The 22,196-nt window shown below is 34.4% G+C and overlaps 1 protein-coding gene across 1 annotated transcript; it reads right to left on the minus strand.

The window, feature by feature from the left end:
* Positions 1 to 289: 289 nt before the first annotated feature.
* LOC115209738 (adenylate kinase 2, mitochondrial) lies at positions 290 to 21,667 on the minus strand. The gene is made up of 5 exons (XM_029778246.2): positions 21,422 to 21,667; positions 9,851 to 9,896; positions 4,971 to 5,161; positions 1,653 to 1,820; positions 290 to 552 (listed from the first exon to the last, which is right to left on the minus strand). Exons 1-5 carry the CDS (start codon positions 21,524 to 21,526, stop codon positions 322 to 324), a joined length of 741 nt encoding a protein of 246 aa, XP_029634106.1. The 5' UTR covers positions 21,527 to 21,667; the 3' UTR covers positions 290 to 321.
* Between the last annotated feature and the right edge of the window lie 529 nt (positions 21,668 to 22,196).

Here is a 22,196-nt window from a genome sequence, read left to right on the forward strand (position 1 = left end):
CATAAGAGCTACAACTTGAAGAATATTCTTTTTTATTTCACATTACTATGGCTCTCAGTTTAAGCTGTTGTAGTACCTTACAAATATAATTATTCTTATTTCTGAATGAAGATGATCATAGTTGAAAACTAAAGCATAATTGGATCAAAAGAAAGTTTACTGTGATAGAAACTTTGGAAGAGAAGAAATATACATATCTGTTTTGAATGCAGTGTGTATTTTTGTTGAACGACTAATTGCTGTGTGAATTTATATATATAAAAAAATAATAAAAACAAACAATAAGCAATGATGTTTTTACCAGACAAAATTCAATCAATTTTATTTATGGCTAAAAAACATAACTTTGTCTTTCGAAGTAGCTTTTGCAAAAGCTGCTCGAATGCAAGCAAATACAATTTTTGGTGGTTGAGAAGCATTAACAGCTTCATGGATACCTTTTTTACTGTAATATTCTACTAATGGACTGGTCTGCGAATGGTAACTGTCAAGACGCTTTTTTAGTGTTGCTTCATTATCATCAGCTCTTGTGATGAGAGGTTCACCAGTTACCTGGGTAAAGAAAAAAAATATAATATTAATATTATTTTATAAATTCAACACACTAAAAATTCTTAATTCCCTAAACATGTTCAATGAAGATTAATAAAATAACCCAGTTTAATGACAAAAAAATTATACATTATATTTGACAAAGAAACTTGAAATTTTGATAAGAATCTATGTTAATATAAACAATCAAATCAACAGTAAATGTTTGGATAAACTAAAAAAAAAAAAAGCCTTATCATTATCATTGTTCAAATATACACTTTTCCATGCTTGCATGGGTCAAACAGAATTCAGATTTTTCTATGGCGAGATGCCCTTCCTGTCACCAACCCTCACCTATTTCTAAAAAAAAGGTAATATTCCTAATTGCTGCACATGTTTACATGGAAAAGTGGAAACAAGGGATTCTGCTTGTATGATGATAATATTCCTTTACAACTATCCCATGACATCAAGACACATATACACACAATGAGTTTCTTTCGGTTTCTATCTACCAAATCCACTTAAAAGGCTGAAGTCAGCCTGGAACTATAGTAGAAGACAGACTCAAGGTGCTAAACAGCTAGACTGAACCCGCAGCCACTGTTGTACAGCTGCCTATATCACAAAAATAGAAAAGATATTCTAACTAAAAAAACATAGGATGGAAAAGAAAATGTATCACTGTCTGGGAAACCTTTGATAATCAGGACATTTAAACAAAAATAGAGTGAACATCATCATCATCATCGTTTAACGTCCGCTTTCCATGCTAGCATGGGTTGGACGGTTCAATTGGGGTCTGGGAAGCCCGAAGGCTGCACCAGGCTCATAAACAGTGGTCTAGCTACCTCCAGTTGTGTGACACAATGAGAGATCTTTTATATTGCTGGTTGTCTTAATAGAAACTGCATCCCTCAAATTATACTTTACTATTTTTAAAAAAGAATGTTGGACAATGTAGTCCTTGATATGCAAAAGGATGAAATAGTCATAGCTGGAATGTTAGGAGTGTAATTTGAGAGAGATTTGGATGCTATTTTTAGCAGAATATTAATTGCAATTTTTCATGGTTCCATAAAATATGATCAAAATAAAATGATAATTAGAAAACTTACATCATCAGTATTAGTCACTTTAGGAGGATTAAATTTTACATGATATGACCGCCCACTTGCAGGATGGATCCTTCTTCCTGTGATACGTTCAATCAATAAGGAATCATCTATAGAAAACTCAATCACAGAATCTAATGCAGTTTTCCGCTTTGTCAGTAAATCATCAAGCTGAAAAATAAAATTAAAAATAAAGTTACAACTGTCTCCATAATTTTAAATGAATTTTAGGAGTTTCTTTGATTATTTGTTTAGAGCAATTTAGTTGTTTTTAGTATTTTGGCTTCAAGTTTTATTTTTGACAGTGTTTCTTTGGGTATGGAACTAACTAAATCAGTTTAACATGATAACTTAGAAATAGTAGGGAAGCAAAAAGAATAATGTCCTTAACACTTTAAACTTGCTGGCTTGGAATTCCAGGGCCACAACTGTTTGACTATATCTCACCAGTCTGGTATTCCATTATGCCACTACTTCTGTTTGCTACTATCATTTACATAAACTTCCTGCCCCAATCAGCAACTGTTTCACATAGAAAGGCACTGCTGTGATTTTTGCTAAAGTTTATGAGAGATCTGAATGACAGATTTGATTTTAGTGATAACAAGGGGGTTTTCAATGCCTCTGATTATAACCACAAAAGTGATTTCAAAAGCAAATATGATTTGGTAGATGGTGATAACAAGCCACAGGATGTTCCAATACAAAATTTACAGCCAGCTTATGATGGGAAAGCAAAGGGACCTGCTCAAAGGTGGGGAGAAAGAGGCATTGTGATGTTACTAATGCTTACCTTTGGATTGGAATACTGATGGTTCTTTCCTGATGATGATCTCAACTCTACTGAACATCCCAGGCTTAGAAATATCCTAGGCAACCTTACTGCAAGGTCAGATAATGTTGTGGATTGGCTTGTTCTAAATGCATACATTGTGGCCACTGTTAGTTGCTACTGGTGTCAAAGCAGCTAAGCCTAATAATTATCATGTAAAGAACTTTAATTTAGTAACTGTGGTGAAGATGAAACCTATATTGGTCGCAGAATTGCAATAGAAATTCTAATACTGAAAACAGATTATGATCAATGCTAGTGACAGAAAATTAACTTCTTCACCATCACTTCAGGTTTCAATAAAATATTTGTCAGAGACTGATTCATGACCATCTGAAGTTTTCTGTACTGTGTAAATGAAGATGAACCAACTGTTGATAAAGGTAATAAAATCTACAAATCTAGACCTGTGTTCAATTATATTTTAGAAAAATTCAATCATTATTACACACCAAAATAGAATCTCTTACTTGATAAGGGGATGAACCTCACAAAAACTTCTCAGTCAGTAAGACAATAACAAACCCATCCATTGGGACATAAAAATCATATCTTGTTTGTGATAGTGAGAATGGGTATATATGTAATGCTGAAATACACATTTGTAGGGTAGTCAATGCAAAAGAAATGGATAATCTTGGAGTGACTGGGAATTTTGTCTGCCTACTCAAAGTATTTCAAGATCAAGATTAACATATGTATTGGGACAGATATCATTTTGGAACTGAACTAATCCAGTATTTGGACAGGTACCACAGCATTACATTGACACCAATCAAACCAACAAAGGCTAATTTTCCCAAAAATATAAGGACAAAGAGAGATGGAGCGGCCAATTGAGGTACCTCATCATTCACTTTGTTCTTTAGTTCTCCATTCACAAGTGTATTGCAATATGATGTTAAGAGGAGTGCTAGTTCTATGCCCAAAACTCATTGCTGCATACAGTAGGTACCTAGAAGGAACAGACAAGAATGATCAAATGACTAGTAAATATCACTACAAGTGGCTTCACAGGATGATGGCATGTGGACATTTACATTTCTGTTGTATATTTGAGGATATATGTAACAATTTTGTTGGGTATTTTCATCACCAACACCTGTTGACAACACCTTCATCACTGTTAAGGATGTTGGCCTGCATTCAGTAGAGAGAGCCACCCATGCCACTACAGACAGCTTATATGTTGTCTGTTCAGAGGCCAAATGCAGAATACAAAGATTTTCCAAAGAAGGAAAAAAATTTCTATTTGTGCAAAAAATCCTGATATATTGGCAATGGATATAAATCTGTTGAAAAGGAATACTGGATGTAATTAAAGAGTGAAGATGAAAGGAGTAAGAGATGTCTAATTACAAATGAGACATAACTTATTTAATTTATTAACATTTTCTAAGGTTTAATTGATGAATGTCAGTTTTTCAGTGATTTTCATGTCAACACTCAGGAATGGAAATCACACACAACAGAGGGTCAGGAGCCAAAGAGTTACTCATCTTAGACTAAGGCATTCTATTACTTAACCAAGAAAGCAAATAGAATATCAGCTGCTGCAGGTTGTTGGGTACAAAAAAATTCAGTGTGTGTGTGTGTGTGTATGTAGAAAGAGAATAAGAAGGAAGATAAAAAGGAAAGAGAATAGTAAAGCGAAGGAGATAAAAGAAAAGAAGGGAGAGATGAAGGGAAAAAGAGATGTAGATTACTGTGGAGTAATTGTTATTTTCTGTTATCAATTGTTCACAAAAATTTGAATGGTCAACATCAATGAAACCAGAGAAAATGAAATGTGTTAGAATAGACTGAGGCGGAGAAATATTAGGTGAAATGAATGTTCTCTAATATAGATAGCAATAATGAGGACAGAGGGAGGTGATGAGGAGTTGAAGAAATTACATAGACATGTACACAACATTAACACCCCAACTCACCATCACTTATAAAATATTCCCTGCATCTAGCACACTATAGCTGCTGAGACAAAAAAGGTACCTCTAAATAGTGGCTTGCTAAGAACAGAAGTTTTAAGTTTCCTCAAATCACACCTAAACCCTTCAGCATTCAGGTTACTTTATCAAATGTAATGATTATTTATTTACATAGTTTTAAATTAATCATGTACTACCATGTAGCTTTCAGATTTTAATGATGTCATTGTTTAGTTTTAAGATGGAAGTTGTAGAGTAAGTATGAGAGACCAAATCTGCCTTGTTTGAACATAAAGCAAATAGTATATCTGGGCCTGATATAGTTGGTTTAAAGGGTTGGCTAAAGGGTTAAAAGAAGAATGTGTTGGACAATGTAATCCTGGTTATAAAAAACTGGAATGGCTTTCTCAATCATTGGGTTAAACAACAACAATATTACAACTGGAAATTATAATCATTATCAAAAGAAAAAAACCCCAGAAGAACAATGAATAAACAGAACAGACACAAAAACAATATACATAATTTAGACCAGTAAACAAAAAAGAAAAAAATGCTTACTGCTTCTGCTTGGCTAACATTCCTTGGAAATCCATCAAGCAAAAATCCATTTGCACATGCTTCTTTATCCAAATTCTGACTGATTATTTCAATGACTAAATCATCACTAACTAGTTTTCCCTCATTAATTACTGATTTAAGTTGTTCTCCAAGCTTTGATCCAGAGGCCACCATAGCACGTAACATATCCCCTAAAAAAGCAAATTTTATAAACATTTAAATTTTACAAACACACAAGACAGACAGGTAGATACGTAAACAACTTTATCTCTTAAAAATTTCATATTACATTATTTTCATAAATGCAATGTTATATTTGTATACTGCTGCAGGTGTTGTGTTGTAAACTTCAACCTGTAAACACAACACTTAATTTTTCTTGTCTAAAACTAATTAGGAAATTAAAATAATGAACTAATTATGACTAGCTGTAACTTGCTATCATTAAAATTTCATTTTTATTAACAAATTCTTTTCTACATCCATTTTCCCATGCTGGATGTCCATACTATTGCTGGGTGGAAGACTTAACCCACTGCCTGGTTTAATACCTTGGGTGCCTTTAGCAGATTCTATTCTGTTGCAAGTGTTTGGACTAAGTTTCCAGTTTGAGGATATCTTCCTTCTTTCTACCTTCAATGGCCCTATCACAAGTCATGGGCACAACCTTCCATTCTATCTAAAAGATGGTACAAAAAAAAAAAAAAACTCACTCAACTAAGAAAAGTGCAAACAGTATTTTGTCAATCAAACAATCTTGATAAAAAGTTATGTACACTGCTCAAAGGTTACCTTTCTATAAAGCCTTTGTGCTGAAAAGTTGGCAAAACAAGGTTGTTTCTTATTAAATTACTTTCTCCTCACTGAAAAAGTGGTAATTGATGAATTGACTGGATTTAGATTGCCTTCTCTTCTATTACACTTATTAGACTAAAGCAAATCACGAGGGGAAAAAAACCTCTCAGAACACAACAAATGTCTGTTACAATTTATGAACTCCATATTACATCATCATCATCATCATCTCCACAGCGTGAAACTGTACTGCTCTGGTATACGAGTTTAACACTTTGCAAATGACTGATAAATTACTGTTACCAAATAACTGAAGTACTGGATTAACAGCTATTTTCAAGTAGTTGATTTAATTCAACATAATTTTACTAATTGCTAGTAAAGTGACATCTAAATCTTATAAGGGAACATGCTATAGTCAATTACTTTAATCACAATGCAGAGGAACAGAGTGATTGGCCATGAGAGTTGACAGTAGTATGATAGATAAAGCAAGGCCCACATTGTGCTTCTATGCAGCAGTATCATGCAATCTGTTCTTTACTCAGAGGAAAAAGCCTTTGACTACCAGCAGAGGTAATAATTCCTTAAAATCTTTTCAGTTTGTTTTTACCTGGGTAATATACATTCAGAACAACCATTATGTCACCTTGGCAACAGAAACTATCAATTACTTTTAGTGCCAGTGGCACGTAAAAAGCACCATCCGATCGTGGCTGTTGCCAGCCTCGCCTGGCCCCCGTGCCGGTGGCATGTAAAAAGCACCATCCGACCGTGGCCGTTTGCCAGCCCTGTCTGGCACGTAAAAAGCACCCACTACATTCACGGAGTGGTTGGCATTAGGAAGGGCATCCAGCCGTAGAAACATTGCCTGATCAGACTGGGCCTGGTGCAGCCTTCTGGCCTCCCAGACCCCAGCTGAACCGTCCAACCTATGCTAGCATGGAAAGCGGACGCTAAATGATGATGATGATGAGCCTTCTGAGCATTTAAAAGAATTTATTTCTGGTGCATTCTTAGTGCTTATTGCCACTGTTGCACGTGTCACATACAAAGCTACTTGTGATTCTGCCACACCTCTTGTGTACGCATAATTTACATTAAGTATAGCACATGGGGTTCCTACCAACTCCCTTTCTGCATACTGAGCCAGACCATTTTCCTTGACAATACCAGACTCCTGTTTTTTTTTTATTACTTATTAGCACCATAGTCTTTGCTAAGTTTATCTTAAGGTCTCTCAATTCTAGGTTTTGCTTTCATATCTGGAATTTCTTCTCTAATTTTACTATAAATTCAGTAAAAAGAACTAGATAATCAGCAAGTAGGATTTCTCAAGAATAGTCAGCCTCAAGTTCCTCTATGAGAGGCCTGTAAATCTATGATAAATTGGGAGGACTGTGCCTTGATAAACATCTACCTTCATGCTAAAGTCATTATAACCATCACTTTACTGACACCACCTTTGTATATAGTTTGTACAACTCTCAAAAGCCACTGACATGCTGACAAATACTTAATGGTTTACTCTTAATCAAAAATATCTCCTGCAGTTACCTCATGAGAAGATGGCATTTGTGGTACCCCTTGAGGGTATAAAACCAAACTGCATCTTATCTAGGTTAGTTCTGTTCCTAATCAATTGTAGTATAACTCTTTCCTTGAGCTTCATAGCCTGGTGCAATAAGTTGATAGCTTTGTAATTTTTTCTTGCTAGTACATATCTCCTTTACCCTAGTAGCAGCTCATATTCACATTGGTATCGTTATACCAGTCAGTGGGCACAATACTTTACTGTGTTACCTGATTCATGACTGTCTGGCATGTATCCCATTTTGCCAGATATTTTGATCATCTCAGTGACTATCCCAGTTAGGCCGGCAGCTTTTCCTACTTTCATATCTAATCCCTATCTACCATACTGTTGTCAATTTGAGTTGCTGATCCCTCACTTGAGTCAGTATTATAGCTTTATGAGTGTGTATGTGTATGTATATATATATATATATATATATATATATATTTATGATTAAGGGTACCAGATAGTACCAGTGTTGCTGCAAATAAGAGTAAAAAAATACTCAAGCCACAATATCTCTGAAAATTTAACAAGCAATGGTAGGCTGGCTTTTTAAACATTCCTCAATTTTGTTAGCTTGATATATTTTCAGTGATATTGTGGCTTATTAAAGTATATTTTACTTTTATTTCTAGCAACACTGGTACTATTTTGTACCCTTGAATATAAATTTGACCTTTTGGGTTTTTATGCTTGCTAGCCACTTATTATTTATTAATAATATCTTTATATATATATATATATATATAATTGCTGCTATTATGTTAAACTGTTGTATGTCCAAATTTGACCAAATGTGTTTTTTCAATATTTATTTTTGCTTGCAATAGCCAGTTCTTTTGGTCAAACTATCATATCTCCAGCTGCTTCATATGCCAAGATATCAAAAATTGTCAAAGCGTAGTACAACAGTTTTGCTACGGAATGGTGAAACTATTTTTTCGTTTTCTGAAAAAGCAATGTTTTGAACTTACAACACTTTTTCATAATAGCAACGACACACACACACTGTTGGCATTAAAGGTCTATTAATTTAAATTCCCAACTGGAAAGGAATACCAATACAGAATTATGCATGTGCATATAGGGGACCACATGCAAGTCTATGTATTAGTGTATATGCATGTTTGTAACAATGGTGGACAATTTACTGCAATTTAAAAACAAAAAAGAAAAGATTCCCACCAAAATGACACTTATTTTGTCTTTCTCTTCAATTGAGAATTGTTTGCCGAAAATGGTTGTTATTTACACTCAGGTTAACCCTAGTGAAGCAGTTGTGATGAAAACCTTCCATCAGCAATCATTTGCCTTTTCATGTATCAAAAATATGACCTCTAATGTACCCTTTCAAGTGATTGACTTTGGCACAATGTGTTTGTGAGTATAAACTAGAGTAATCTTACAGAAATTCGAAGTAAATATTCTTTTCTACTCTAGGCACAAGGCCTGAAATTAGATCAACCCCAGTATGCAACTGGTACTTAATTTATCAACCCCAAAAGGATGAAAGGCAAAGTCAACCTCGGCGGAATTTGAACTTGGAACATAAAGACAGGCGAAAATTTGTAGTCAATCTTGACTAATTGATGTATTTGTAACAGATTTGGTCATTGAAAGCATAGATTCAATTACTTAAAAGCTGTGATAGAAAAATTTATAATGGAATAGATTTAAAATCAGTTAGTTAATAGGCAAAGCACACAAGAAAATTATACAAATTAACTTCAACTTTAAAAAGAGGAAAAGACAAATTCAAACCTTTGCAACCATTAAATTCTAGTTTTAACACATTCTAATAAACAGCCATTTCTCTAAACTGAGAGAATTGGCTATAACCATTGCCTCCTATCTCCAATGTCTTGTGCTTAAGGAAAATACCATTCACTATTTATTAGAACACCACTATGCATTTGAAGGAGATAAAAGACACTGTCAGCAAAACAGGTTCATAACTGGAACAGCGGATATTAGATTAAAGATAAGAAAAAAAACCCAGCATACCTAGAGCTCTATTGTCAGAGCCACATTATATTTGGCTCTATGTCAATTATAATCAATGCAGGCTTATGTTGAAAGAAAGATCTTTCAACCAAGACCAGCCTACTTGTTATTTAGATAAAGTATATAACAATATGTAACCTAATTTCTTTTTTAAAGTTCTATTTTAAAACTTAAGTGAGTTTACTATTATAAAACATAAATATAAATTCTAGTAAAACATCTGATATTAGTTCTGAAAGAAGTCCGTTGTGTATATATAAATGTGCATGCTTGTGTGTCTGTGTTTGTTCCCATCCACCATCAATTGACAACCAATGTTGGTGTGCTTACGTCTCCATAAATTAGTGGTTCGGCAAAAGAGACCGATAGAATAAGTACTAGGCTTACAAAGAAATAAGTCCTGGGGCTGATTAGTTCAATTAAAGGTGGTGCTCCAGTATGGCTGCAGTCAAATGACTGAAACAAGAATAAAAGAGTATATTTGAATATATAAAGATCTTACCAGTTGATAAATGACACACTTTATAGTGATCCGCCAGTAATGGAGCCTAAAAGTAAAAATTAATACTGTTTGATGAAGTAATTAAAGTATATATTGAGTCAAGCATTCTCGTAAGACAAAATCAAACTACAGAACATGCCAAATGCAATATCATAAAATATAAGATATTTATATTTATTCAAGGAATATTTAGTCTAGTAATTATGAGCAAGCAGCTAATAGAGCTTCTACTTAAATACATAACAGCTAATGTTTACGCTGCCGATTCACTCACAATAAGGAATCTTGACAACACATTATTACTTCCAGTCATTGTTACAGTTAATGTTTGCATTCTTCTATGCCTTCAAGCCAATGCTCAATAAAAATTAAACACTAATCTTACCAGTATCAATAAAATAACTATTTATACCTGGTGTAAGACTATGAAAGCAAACAGCTTAAACAATAGAGGTAAAATTGTTCTGAAACTCTTTGTTTCAGCTCTCCATTCAAAGAGATTTACTAATGTATGTGAAGAGCTTGTCATTTAAACTTTCCACACAACCCATGTCTATAAAATTCAGAAAGCAAGTTTGGACAAATAAGTAATAAAAACTTCAAGGGATCTTAAATTTATAGTAGAACAAAACAAGGGATAATCACAAACTATGATGCTTTAATTCTATCATCTTAAATGCAGAAGAAAAGAAAAAAGTATAGAGTGGTTAGTAAAATATAAAATGTATCCAAATATAATAATGAAAGGAGTGACTGTGTGATAAGAAGCTTGCTTCCCAATGACATGGTTCCTGGTTCAGTCCCACTGCATAGCACCTTATATGCAAGTGTCTTTTACTATAGCCTCAGGCTGACCAAGGTGGATTTGGTAGATAGAAACTGAAAGAAGCCCATTGTATATATATATCTGTGTGTGTGTTTGTACTTGTCCCTCACCACTATTTGAGAACTGGTGTTAGTGAGATTACATCCCCCATAACTTAGTGGCTCAGCAAGAACGACCGATAGAATAAGTACCAGGCTTAAAAAATAAAGAGTATTGGGGTCGATTCATTTGACTAAAATTCTTCAAAGCAGTGCCCCAGCATGGTCACAGTCTGATGACTAAAACAAATAATAAAATAAAAGAAAAGAATAATGCAAACAGCAAAATAAGTTTTTCTGATAGCTTATGATCTTTATCTTTGGGGCACTGCCTTGAAGAGGTCTAAGTCAAATGGATCAGCCTCAATGCTTAGGTTTTTTTTCTTTAAAACTTAGTACTTATTCTATGGGTTTCTTTTGCCAAACTGCTAAGTTGCGGGAACATAAACACAGACACATAGATATATATTCTTTTATTTGTTTCAGTCATCTGACTGCAGTTAAGGACTTTTTGTTGAACAAATCGACCCCAGGACTTATTTTTTAAGCCTAGTACTTATTCTATTGGTCTCTTTTGCCGAACTGCTAAGTTACTGGGTTGTAAACACACCAACAATGGGGAGGACAAACACAGACGCAAAGACATACATACAACGAGCCTCTTTCAGTTTCAGTCTACCAAATCCTTTCACAAAGCTTTGGTTAGCCTGAGGTTATAGTAGAAGACACTTGCCGAAGGTGTCACACAATAGACTGAACCCCAACAATTTATAGTGAACCAATAAAGAGTTTAAAAATTCATGTTAGCTTGCTTCCATTCTGTATTTGTTTTTTAACCCAATAATAATAATAATAATAATAATAATAATAAGCACTTCAAATTTTTGTCACAAGGGCAGCTTGGGGAGATGGGGATGAGTTGATTAAATTGACTCCAATGTGTAACTGGTACTTATTCAATCAACCTCGAAAAAATGAAAGGCAAAGTTGACCTCAGCAGAATTTGAACTCAGAACATGGAGGCAGACAAAATACCACCAAGCATTTTGCCCAGCATGCTAACAATTCTACCAACTCGTTGCCTTAATAACATCATCATCATCACCTGTACTATAGTAACAAGTAATCTTAATCAACTTGTAACCTCCTCAGCATCAAAGAATACTGTTAATTCAACAGTTGGAGGTATCGGATTTCTACTTTCATCAAAAGCCAGTGATACTCTCTTGAGTATAGAGTCAATCTCACCTAGAATTATGGTGCTTGAGATAGATGGAAACCCGAAAACAACATTGGTATGTGTGTATAGCCCACATAATTCGTCTGTGGCAGACGAGATTGAGAATTTTTATACAACCCTTCATTCAACCATTGAGCAAGTACCTCTCCATAATTTTCTAGTTATAGCTGGTGATCTGAATGCTAGACTAGGACCCGATGAGACCAAGTTTACTTTCAACTCTAAAACTAATCGGAACGGAGAAATGCTCAAAGACTTCTTAGAGGAATTTAATCTCTACACCTCCAACAATTCTTTTATGAAACCAAAAGGTCAACTTTGGACATTCGAGTCCCCACTTGGTGATAGGGCACAAATTGACTACCTCATCTTTCGAAAGAAGTGGCGCAATAGTGTTAAAAACTCGAGATCCTACTCTTCCTTTAGTTCTGTTGGCTCTGACCACAGAATTGTATCAACTACCGTTAAGCTTAGTCTTCGCTCATCCAAAAAAGCTAAGCCTCACCCGATGAAAATGATCGACTGGGAGGAAGTCTTATCTAACCCCGATATGTCCAAACAATTTACTATTGAGGTCTATAACACATTTCAATCTTTGTCTACTTCTGAAATAGATGCTGAGAACATTGAAGAAGTATACAGCAGCCTCATCAAATCAACAGAGGAAGTTGCACTGGCTACTCTTCCCAAAAAGAAGAGTAGGGGCCAGAGCAAACCTTCTAATTCCCCAAATGTCATCGAAGCCAGAAACCATCTAAAGTCTATATCACTAGCTTACCACCGCTCTCCATCCCAGTCACTGAAGATCCAACTCATAGCTGCCAAGAAGAATCTTGATGAGGCTTACTTGAACGCCGAGGTCGACTTTATCAATGGCAAAATTAGTAAACTATCCAAAGAGCACATTAGTAAAAAATACCATCTCGCCTGGAAATCCATCAAAGACCTATCAGGCAAAAATTCTGGGTCATCAATTAGAATTAAAGGGGGATCAGCTAAGAAGCGTTTAGAAAATTGGTCAACCCATTTTAAAAACCTTCTTGGGAAGAATGCCGAAATCCTGATAACCGCACTCTTCCAAGTGTACCTATATCAGACATGCTGGACATCAACACCTCCCCTTTTACCATATTTGAACTAACAGCAGCCACCAAGCAACTAAAAGCCTCGAAAGCATTTGGTCCCGACAACATCCCAGCTATAATTTGGAAGGATGATAGATTTCACACACTTTTGCTCAACCTTTGCAACCACACACTTTCCACCTTTGTCGCTCCAAAGATTTGGCACCAATCTCAAATCATCCCAATACCCCAAAAAACGCAATTTATCCCTCGTCACCAACTACAGGGGTATATCTCTAATGTCAATTGCTGCAAAACTGTACAACAAACTGATCCTAAATCGTCTTGTCCTTTTTGTTGAACCTTTGCTCCGAAAGAACCAAAATGGATTCAGACATGGGCGCTCAATGCCGAGCCAGATACTATGCCTATGCAGACTTATTGAAGAATCAAAAGCATTTAATCGCGATCTTACAATGGTATTTGTAGACTTTTCTAAAGCGTTTGATTCTGTAGATAGGTACAAGATGTTTGAAATCCTTAAGCTCTATGGGATACCAGACAAAATCATTTCTGCCATCAAGGTCCTCTACACAGATACGTCTTCAACCATCTTAACTCCTGACGGAGAAACATCATCTTTCTCAATCAAAGCCGGAATACTGCAGGGAGACACACTCGCCCCATTTCTTTTCATCATTGTTGTTGACTATGTGCTACGTATGTCAGTTGATACCATCTCTGGCAAGGGCTTTGAAATAAAACCAAGAAGTTCCAGACACCCAGCTGAATACTTGACAGACACTGACTTTGCTGACGACATCGCTCTTATCAGTGATTCTCTCTCCAATGCCCAGTCTCTTTTACAATCTCTTGAACAAGCCTCAAATTGTGTAGGTCTTTACCTCAATGAGGCCAAGACTGAATATATAAACAAGTGCCTGTCCAACAGTGATTGCATCATCCATACTCTCAACAATGCGCCCTTAAATATGGTTTCTGATTACAAATATCTTGGGTCATACATATCATCATCCGGAAAAGACTTTCTAACTAGAAAGGGTATGGCCTGGTCAGCCTGTAATGACATGCATAAGATCTGGTCATCAAATCTAAGTAGAGACTTCAAACTTGAAATCTTCAAAGCCACAGTCGAACCAATTCTACTATATGGCTCAGAAACCTGGACGTTATCAAAGAAGCTTGAGAGGCGGTTGGATGGAACCTACACTCACCTCCTTATCAGAGCTCAAAATCTCTCGTGGAAGCGCCATCCAACCAAAATGCAAATATATGGGAAACTACCACCTGTGTCATCTCTTGTGAAAGGTAAGAGAGTCCAGTTTGCTGGACATTGTTGTAGAGTTGAAAAAGAGGTAATTTCTACTTTTCTCCTCTGGAAGCCATCTACTCGCAATACCAGAGGGCGCACACTCTCCTACCCTGATGTAATCTCCAGGGATACAGGCATCCAGTAACAGGACCTCCGTAATGCCATGATGGGCCGTGAAGTCTGGCGTAGCATGGTAAATTCCATTGTCTCAACCACGGTCGAACAATGATGATGATGAACAAGTAATATTTGGCTAGTGGTCACGTGATCAGTCAGTTAACAACCTTCCAATTACTGTGCCCAAATATATAGGTGTATTAATTTCAGAATACTACAAAAATGTCAATTGGAACACTGATCAATAAAAGCAATTGTTTAACTATATTTCATTTGAAAAATCATAAAATATTATGACAGCACTGTAGATGACACAAATGTCATATTAAAAATCAGTAACTTTACACAGTTTTTACTGTCATGCTTGGAAATGATAATTATCATACACTAACTACATTTATAGGAGAAATTTCTTGATTGTTTGTAAATATTTTATACAGGCAATGACATATGCAAAAAATTTTCAAGTAATTGGCATTTCCTTCTACAGTTCTTTTTTCTATATGTGTAAACGGCTGCTATTTAATCAAAACAGGCTTCAGCTAACCATGATTTGCCAATGAGGTCCAATCAGAGGGAAATATAACCATAGCTCTCCTTTTGTCTACAAACAACAATTAAATTTTCCTGTGAGCATGGAAATTTATTTTGTAAAATAAATTCTTAATATTTTTAAATTATCTCTCTGTTCAGTGAGAGTTAACAATTACTGCTGAGTCTTTTCTTTTTCGTTTTTTTTTTATTAAGGAAATAGCAATTAACCCTTTTATTACAGTATTTATTTTGAGATCCTCTGTTTTTTTTTTTTCAATTGCTTTACATCTAACACAAAGAATTTAGTAAAATAACTTAGTTATCATTCAGCTAGTGTTAGGAACATAAATTGTGACTAAGGTTTGGTGGAAGATTTTAATTCAAAACTTATGAAAACAAGTTATTTGTACTCAGAGCCAAAGCCAGTTTCAGCCAGGTTAGTAATGAAAGGGCTACTGAATAATGAATAATTTTTACCTTTCTCATTTATTACATCACCCCTAAAATCCATGCTTTTGAACAATTAGAGGTATTTACTTCAGCTCTTTTTTTTTTTATACAAGAACCAATGGATGGAGATACTGCAGAGTCTAAGACTCTTTAGGCTTGTGTTAGTGTCATGATAAAACATACTTAGAATACTCTGTAAAGTGGTTGGCATTAGAAAAGGCATCCTGCCAAAATTGGAACTTACAAGCAAGACCCATTTAAGTGGGTAGTAACTTCCTAGGTAGCCCTTACTAATGCCAACCACATTACAGAGTGTGCTGGGTGCTTTTTACATGCCACCAACACATGTGCATTCATATAGCACTGGCTCAAGTGCATTTTACATGGCACTGGCATCTGCAAGACAAAGACCTCTCAGCTTGGAAAGGACTGGAGGCATGGCCATAACAGTCATACCTGTGGAAATAATAGAACTATATGTCAATTTAAGGGATATTTAAATTAATTTCAATCTTTAGAGGTGGTTCTGTTTTGGTTTGGTAAGCCCTACAACAATTTTCCAATATCTTGGATAGATTTAACTCTGAAAGCTTTGGCTTTTAGCTTTATATCTGAATGTAAAGGAATGTATTATAAGGACTATAGATACAATGTTTTTTTTTCCAGACCTTACCATAAGACAGAGTTATAGTAGATTCTAGTTTTATTTCTACCTTATCCTTTGTGAAATGTGTATGAGATACATGTAGATGGTACAGTTTTTGTTTTATAAATGTCTAGCCAAATGGTTAAGATGTTCATATTGCACTCATGGGGTCCTGGATTGGACTTAATCCTACTGCTTGTGTCTCTTAGAGAAGCTTCAGACCGATCAACTTTGTAACATTAAGTACATTGAAATTGTGTAGAATCCTGTTGGATGGACTTACAAAGTTCAACTTTAAGGACTCATAATTACATTAAAAAAATTCTGTTAGTTTAGATTCTGCCATTACAAATAGTTTCAGGGTTTCCATTTGTACTTGGCTTCCATTTCTATATTCCATAATCATCTTCAGATACCAAACAGGTATGAAAACATATGCTGCCAAATTCTTTATGAAATAGTATCCTTCTTGTAGATTTGATCATGAAATGAGCATTTTTGATAAAACAATCAGGAGACTGCAACAAAATAGTTAAAAAATCTGCAGACCTAGCAGTTGCGAAGGAAATAACCTGGTTAGAAATTAACCTTGCAAGATTAATGCAAGTAAGCTGTAGTGATCAGATATACAAGCATTCACAAAGTAACATTAATTTTATAAATTTTGATGAGTTCAACACTCCTTGAGTTCTAAATAAAAATACTAGATACAATAAGAAATGTAATTAAGAGCTCTATTTAACAATTAATAACAAGGTGAAATAAAACTTTATCTATTAATTTAAATACTATTCATATGGCCTTAAAGTTTGAAGAAAATCAAAATTTGAAAAATAAATTTCAAAGTTTCATCAACAAATGATGTGAAAGAAACCCCCAAAATAGGCTAGTTAACTATTAACATGAGACTGGAAATATAGTCTTGTCAATTTTGGTGGTTCTGAAAGCAACTTTTTTGCCAAAATAATGAAATGTAGCAATAAGCAATTCAGAAGTAAACACTAGAATATAGCTAAATGAAGTAGTGACATTCCCAGAGAAGTGAGTCTGCATCTGAGTTCAGTTCCTGATTGAGCTAGTTCACTCTCTGTAAGAGGAGTTTTGTCTTTTTTTTTCAATCTACAGAGAAACAGCTAAATTAGCCCTGTTTGTAAGGTACAATATAGGTTACATAAAAATATATATTGTCATCTAAAATATTATAGTTCAAAGTTTACTATTCATAGATCATATGTGAATTCATTTAATACAACTTAATAAATATAATTCAAATTTAAAAGATAATCATACATGTATTTAGGTCATACAGTACTTGAGAAATATTTGCTAAAAGAACAATTGCAAAACCTATCAACATCCAAATCCGAATTATTTATGTTTAAAATATGTTAAAGGTTGCTGATTATTGTTTGGAACAAGAAGCAGGAAATTAAAACAATATGATGTAACGACCACCTGCAGAAAACATGTTATAACCCCTAATGGATTACAGATCACTAGTCATTGTCTGATATGTTAACAGCTACACAGACAATCTATCCTTCTTTTGTCAATTGATTATAGTCATATGGAAGAAGTGAATAGAGTGAACTAGGTCAATCAGGAACTGAACTCAGATGCAGACTCACTTCTCTCGGAATGTCACTACTTCATCAAATTTATATAATAGAGCACAACAAAAGTAAAATATAAGCTAAGGGAAATAACTCAAGTTGGTCAATAGCATTAATTTAGATAAATACTTTAAGGGGTGATGTACTGATATAATTTCATGAAATTAAGACTTAATTTTACAGCAAATTTATTTACATGCTTAGTAGAAAATTTGATCTGTAATTGCTATCAGAGGGACAACTTTGAACATGTTTCAGTCTTAGTGGGCCTCATCAGCATAATATAGCTACTCAAGCCGGTTTTGATCATTTGAGAAGAGTTTTTACATATAGAAAAAGTTAATTTTAGGGCAGTTTAATTTGCATAATTTTTAAAAAAAACGAGCAATGGGAAATAACTCTAGTGGATCACAAGCATCTTTTTTATATTCATTTTCTGCTTGCATGACTTGGCCAGGCCTTCTCCAACACAGCAGCTTGCCACTTGTTGCCTTCCAATGTTATCTACTTAATGAAATTGAGTCTGTTGAGATGGTCTTCAGCACGTCCTTCCGTGTTTCTTTTTCCACAGCTACCTTCCACTTGCATGCATTAATACTTCTTTGCTCAGCTGTTATCATCCAAACACATTAAATGTTCAACCCACTATAGTCTTTTCTTCCAAGCACTACATTTGATTCCTTATATCCAATTTTTCTCTCAGTTCATTTGTACTTCATTATTCATGTACTTTAATATTACATACCCAGCTGTGCATGCTATATTTTTTTCCAGTCTCTGCCCACCTTTGTCCAAAGCCTATATTTTGCTACTATGCAACATTACACTTTATACACGAGCACCATATGATTTACCTTTTATTCAAACAGAGAATCTCTCTTTTGCTAGTAGACATGAATTTAGATAAATATGTACTGAATGGAATATGCTATGTTTCTCAATATTAAACTACCTGTGCATAAATTGAGTTCAAAGTCTTTTGTAGGAAATTTGAGTAAACTTTTGTGTTTGAAATGTTTAAAATTTATCATGTAAATGTAATTTGAAGCTGTATTAAATTTCTACTTCAGTTTTAAATGGATAAAGTGTACAGATTAATTTTCAGTTACCATATTTATAACTTTAAACAGGATTGCTTTTCTAATTAGAAGTAAAAATTCAGCACTGCAATACACAGTATATTGTTAAGAGTATCACTGACGTAAGTGTAAATCTTTGAAAGATACGATTAAAATAAGTGTAAATATTTATAGCAGCTATGGGACCATATATACTTGGATGTTTTCATGCATATACTAGATAATCATTAGTATCACTGCCGTAATCCTAGTTTTTTTTTTCCTTTCCTTCATTCACCGAACACATCATTTGGGATTCTGCTACTGATGCAGCATTTAGGATTGCATTTTGAATTTCGGTTTCTCAAAAATAGTATCTGGTTGAAAATATTCGACCTAAGTATATATGGCATTTATGCAGTGCAGTTGCTACACACAACTGATTTAAACAGCATCCAAAAGGCCATTTTGACAAAGATTCACTCACCGAATTGCTATACTCGCTGGCTCACACGCACTATTTCTTTTCTATGCCTTTCCTACCACTACAGCTTCTGCACTGGACTAGTAAACTACATACATTCACCCTAACTAGTTTCTCATTCAAAAGTTATCTCTCACCACCGGATGTCGTACACAACACATTTCCCAGTCAATCCTTTTCAAATTCCTCTGGCATCCAACCGGCACTCGCGTCACGTTTATTTTATTTGCAAAGGTTGACTGAGAATTTCAAACTAAACATGAACTGCATCGAGTTCACTAGTCCAGAAGGGCCAGCAGAAATCATCGGCACTGTTATCTTCTTGTGATTAACGATAAAAATAATTGTTTGTTATCTGTATATTGTATGCCGATTAGAATAATCTGTGAAGGAACTTAGTAGGGTGTTAAAAGATAAGTTACGAGGAAAGCGTATCACCGGTGTCTATCTAGATTTCTTGAGGTAGACTTGTAACCAAAGTAGAGGCTCCAAATAGTATCAATATCACAGACAGAAAACAATTAAGTGACGACAGTCGTTTACTTTAGTCCTGATTGAGCAGAACTATAAACAAAGGCGCTCCAAACACGACCATTACATCGTTTTAGGAACGAGGTGTTCTTTTCTTTTGTTAAGTCAGGAGGGTGTGGATTAAGAGATTTGACTGCTTTTTCTAGCAAGACGAGCAATCCAATTAGTTCACAGCGAGTGTTCCAGCGTGGCGATAATTTGCAAATACATCTGTAAATTCTCAATTCTTTTAATTTTATTTGTAGTTTTGAAATGAAAATTTAAAAATTCGAATTCATTTTTTCCCTCGCCTTCCCAAAACAGGTTACTTCAGAACAACTAGTAACTTAATATATGTTCTAAAATACATAAAGTTTAACGATCTTATATTTTTAGAGAAGGAGACATGCATGCCCTTCTCAAGGACATTAGCGGCATAAATCGTGAAATAAAATGGCTTTAAGTGAGAAGTCGCGAGGGTGTTTGCCGTAGAATTTTACCTTGGAGCCAACGAAGAAATCTCTAGATGATCAATCAACGGTTAAAAAATAGCAGTCAAATCTCCCTCGTATCAGAACCAACTGTCTTTCCATAAGGAAGTGACACATTATACAATTCAGTCTACATACTCTTAAAAAAAGATGATGTAGCCACGACTGGAATGTCTTTGATAACAGGTCTGTTCAACCAAGGTTAACCTAGGACTAAACAACCTTGAAAGTGATAAAAAAATATAAAAAAAAGCTGTTCAAAAGATAGGTTTTAAAAAGGTAGCTTGACGACCTACATACTTTTAATTCATATCATAAAGTAAGCACTGATAATATACACGAGACCTACTAAATAGATTAGATATTAAATTGGTCGTGTCATAAAAACATTAATCTGATATTAAGTAAAAAGAAAAAAATGTAAATATATTGAAAAAAACATTTGAATGTCGTGCATAAATTACTTTCTAAGTAGTAGTATCTAGTAGAATATGTATTTCATTAATAAATAATGATAATTTCTATTTAAAAATTAATGTTAAAGGTTAAAAGGTTAATAAATTGAAATATATTACCAAAACTATAACTATCGGTATTGAAATTATGTTGCTTCAGTTATATCGACTAATTAACATAGTTAATAATTATAGATTTAACTTTTCAATAAGAAAAGGACAAACAGGTTATAAAGGATGTGCTATTTTTTAACAAAAAACAGCATTCTTCGATTTTAGGCTTTTAGATAGATGATTGTTAAGATTGGAGAGAACATGACACGTTCAGGTTTTTTTCTTTTTCTTTTCTTTTTTTTTGAGCAGATGAAACTTCAAATCGGAAATAAAACGATGTTGGCGTGCTTATTGAGACGATATTGCTTAAAGCATAAGAATGTATTATTTTAAATATATTCAGATATAAAACGCCCTTCACAGTAATTGTATTCTCACTAAACTTCAAAAACAAATCACGCACGTAGGTCAACAGTCATTACACTAAATCGATTTTTCCAATAAACATGTTTCACTAAGATTGTGGCGGCAATATAGAAAAATTCAAATATGATAATCAATTCTTCAAAACAATTACTTTCATAGGATAATATATTTTTATTAAACTATAAGTAAAAAGGAAAACATTGGAAATTAAAAAAACCCAAAAAAAACTCACTTGAGTTCCTTTGCCAGAACCTGGCGGCCCAAGTAATACAGCCTTTACTCCTGGCGTCTGCTCATCTGGTTTTTCAGCAGTCTGTACATTTTGTAATGGTGCCATTATTTAACTTCTCCGCCAAAGCTTTCAACTCGAAGGATGGGAAGGAAATGATTTTAAACGATAAAACAGTCAGAGATGCAATGTTTAACTTTTGCAGTTGGACCCTGCCGTCAAAAAAGATACGGAGAGTGCTTGAAATTAACGCATGCGTGATTGTTATGGGAAGGGACATAATTTGCTTCATGTAAATTTATTTAGATCGCCTAATTTTTCTTGTTCAACGCAGAACTGGTTTTGGAGACTAGTTATTCAATGGACTTTGACATATAAAACAAATATTTTTCAATAAGTACAGTCTTCTCGTATCAAAAGTAAATATTAAGATATTCGTTCTGTAGGTACTTTTATAGTTATATGGTTATATTTGTTAACGATCACAAATATTGATTTTTCATATAACCATGAAGTCTGAGATGCACTACTATAAGAACAAAAAACAAAAAAAACAGGTTAAAATTTTCTACAGCATTAGTAATTGAAGTAAAGTGTAATACTAGTTGTAGTTTAGTCCAAGGTCAACTCTGATCAAACAGAACTATGACCAAAAAGCTTCTAGCCGTGACCATCCTGCCTTTTACTTAGATGAAGGGAACCAAAAACAGTACAATCCAACGTTCCCTTTTTTGTTCTGTTAACTAATTTATATTACCAGAATTGCAGGTTATTGGCG

Source organism: Octopus sinensis, linkage group LG3 (genome assembly GCF_006345805.1).
Source record: "Octopus sinensis linkage group LG3, ASM634580v1, whole genome shotgun sequence".
Classification (NCBI taxonomy): Eukaryota; Metazoa; Mollusca; class Cephalopoda; order Octopoda; family Octopodidae; genus Octopus; species Octopus sinensis.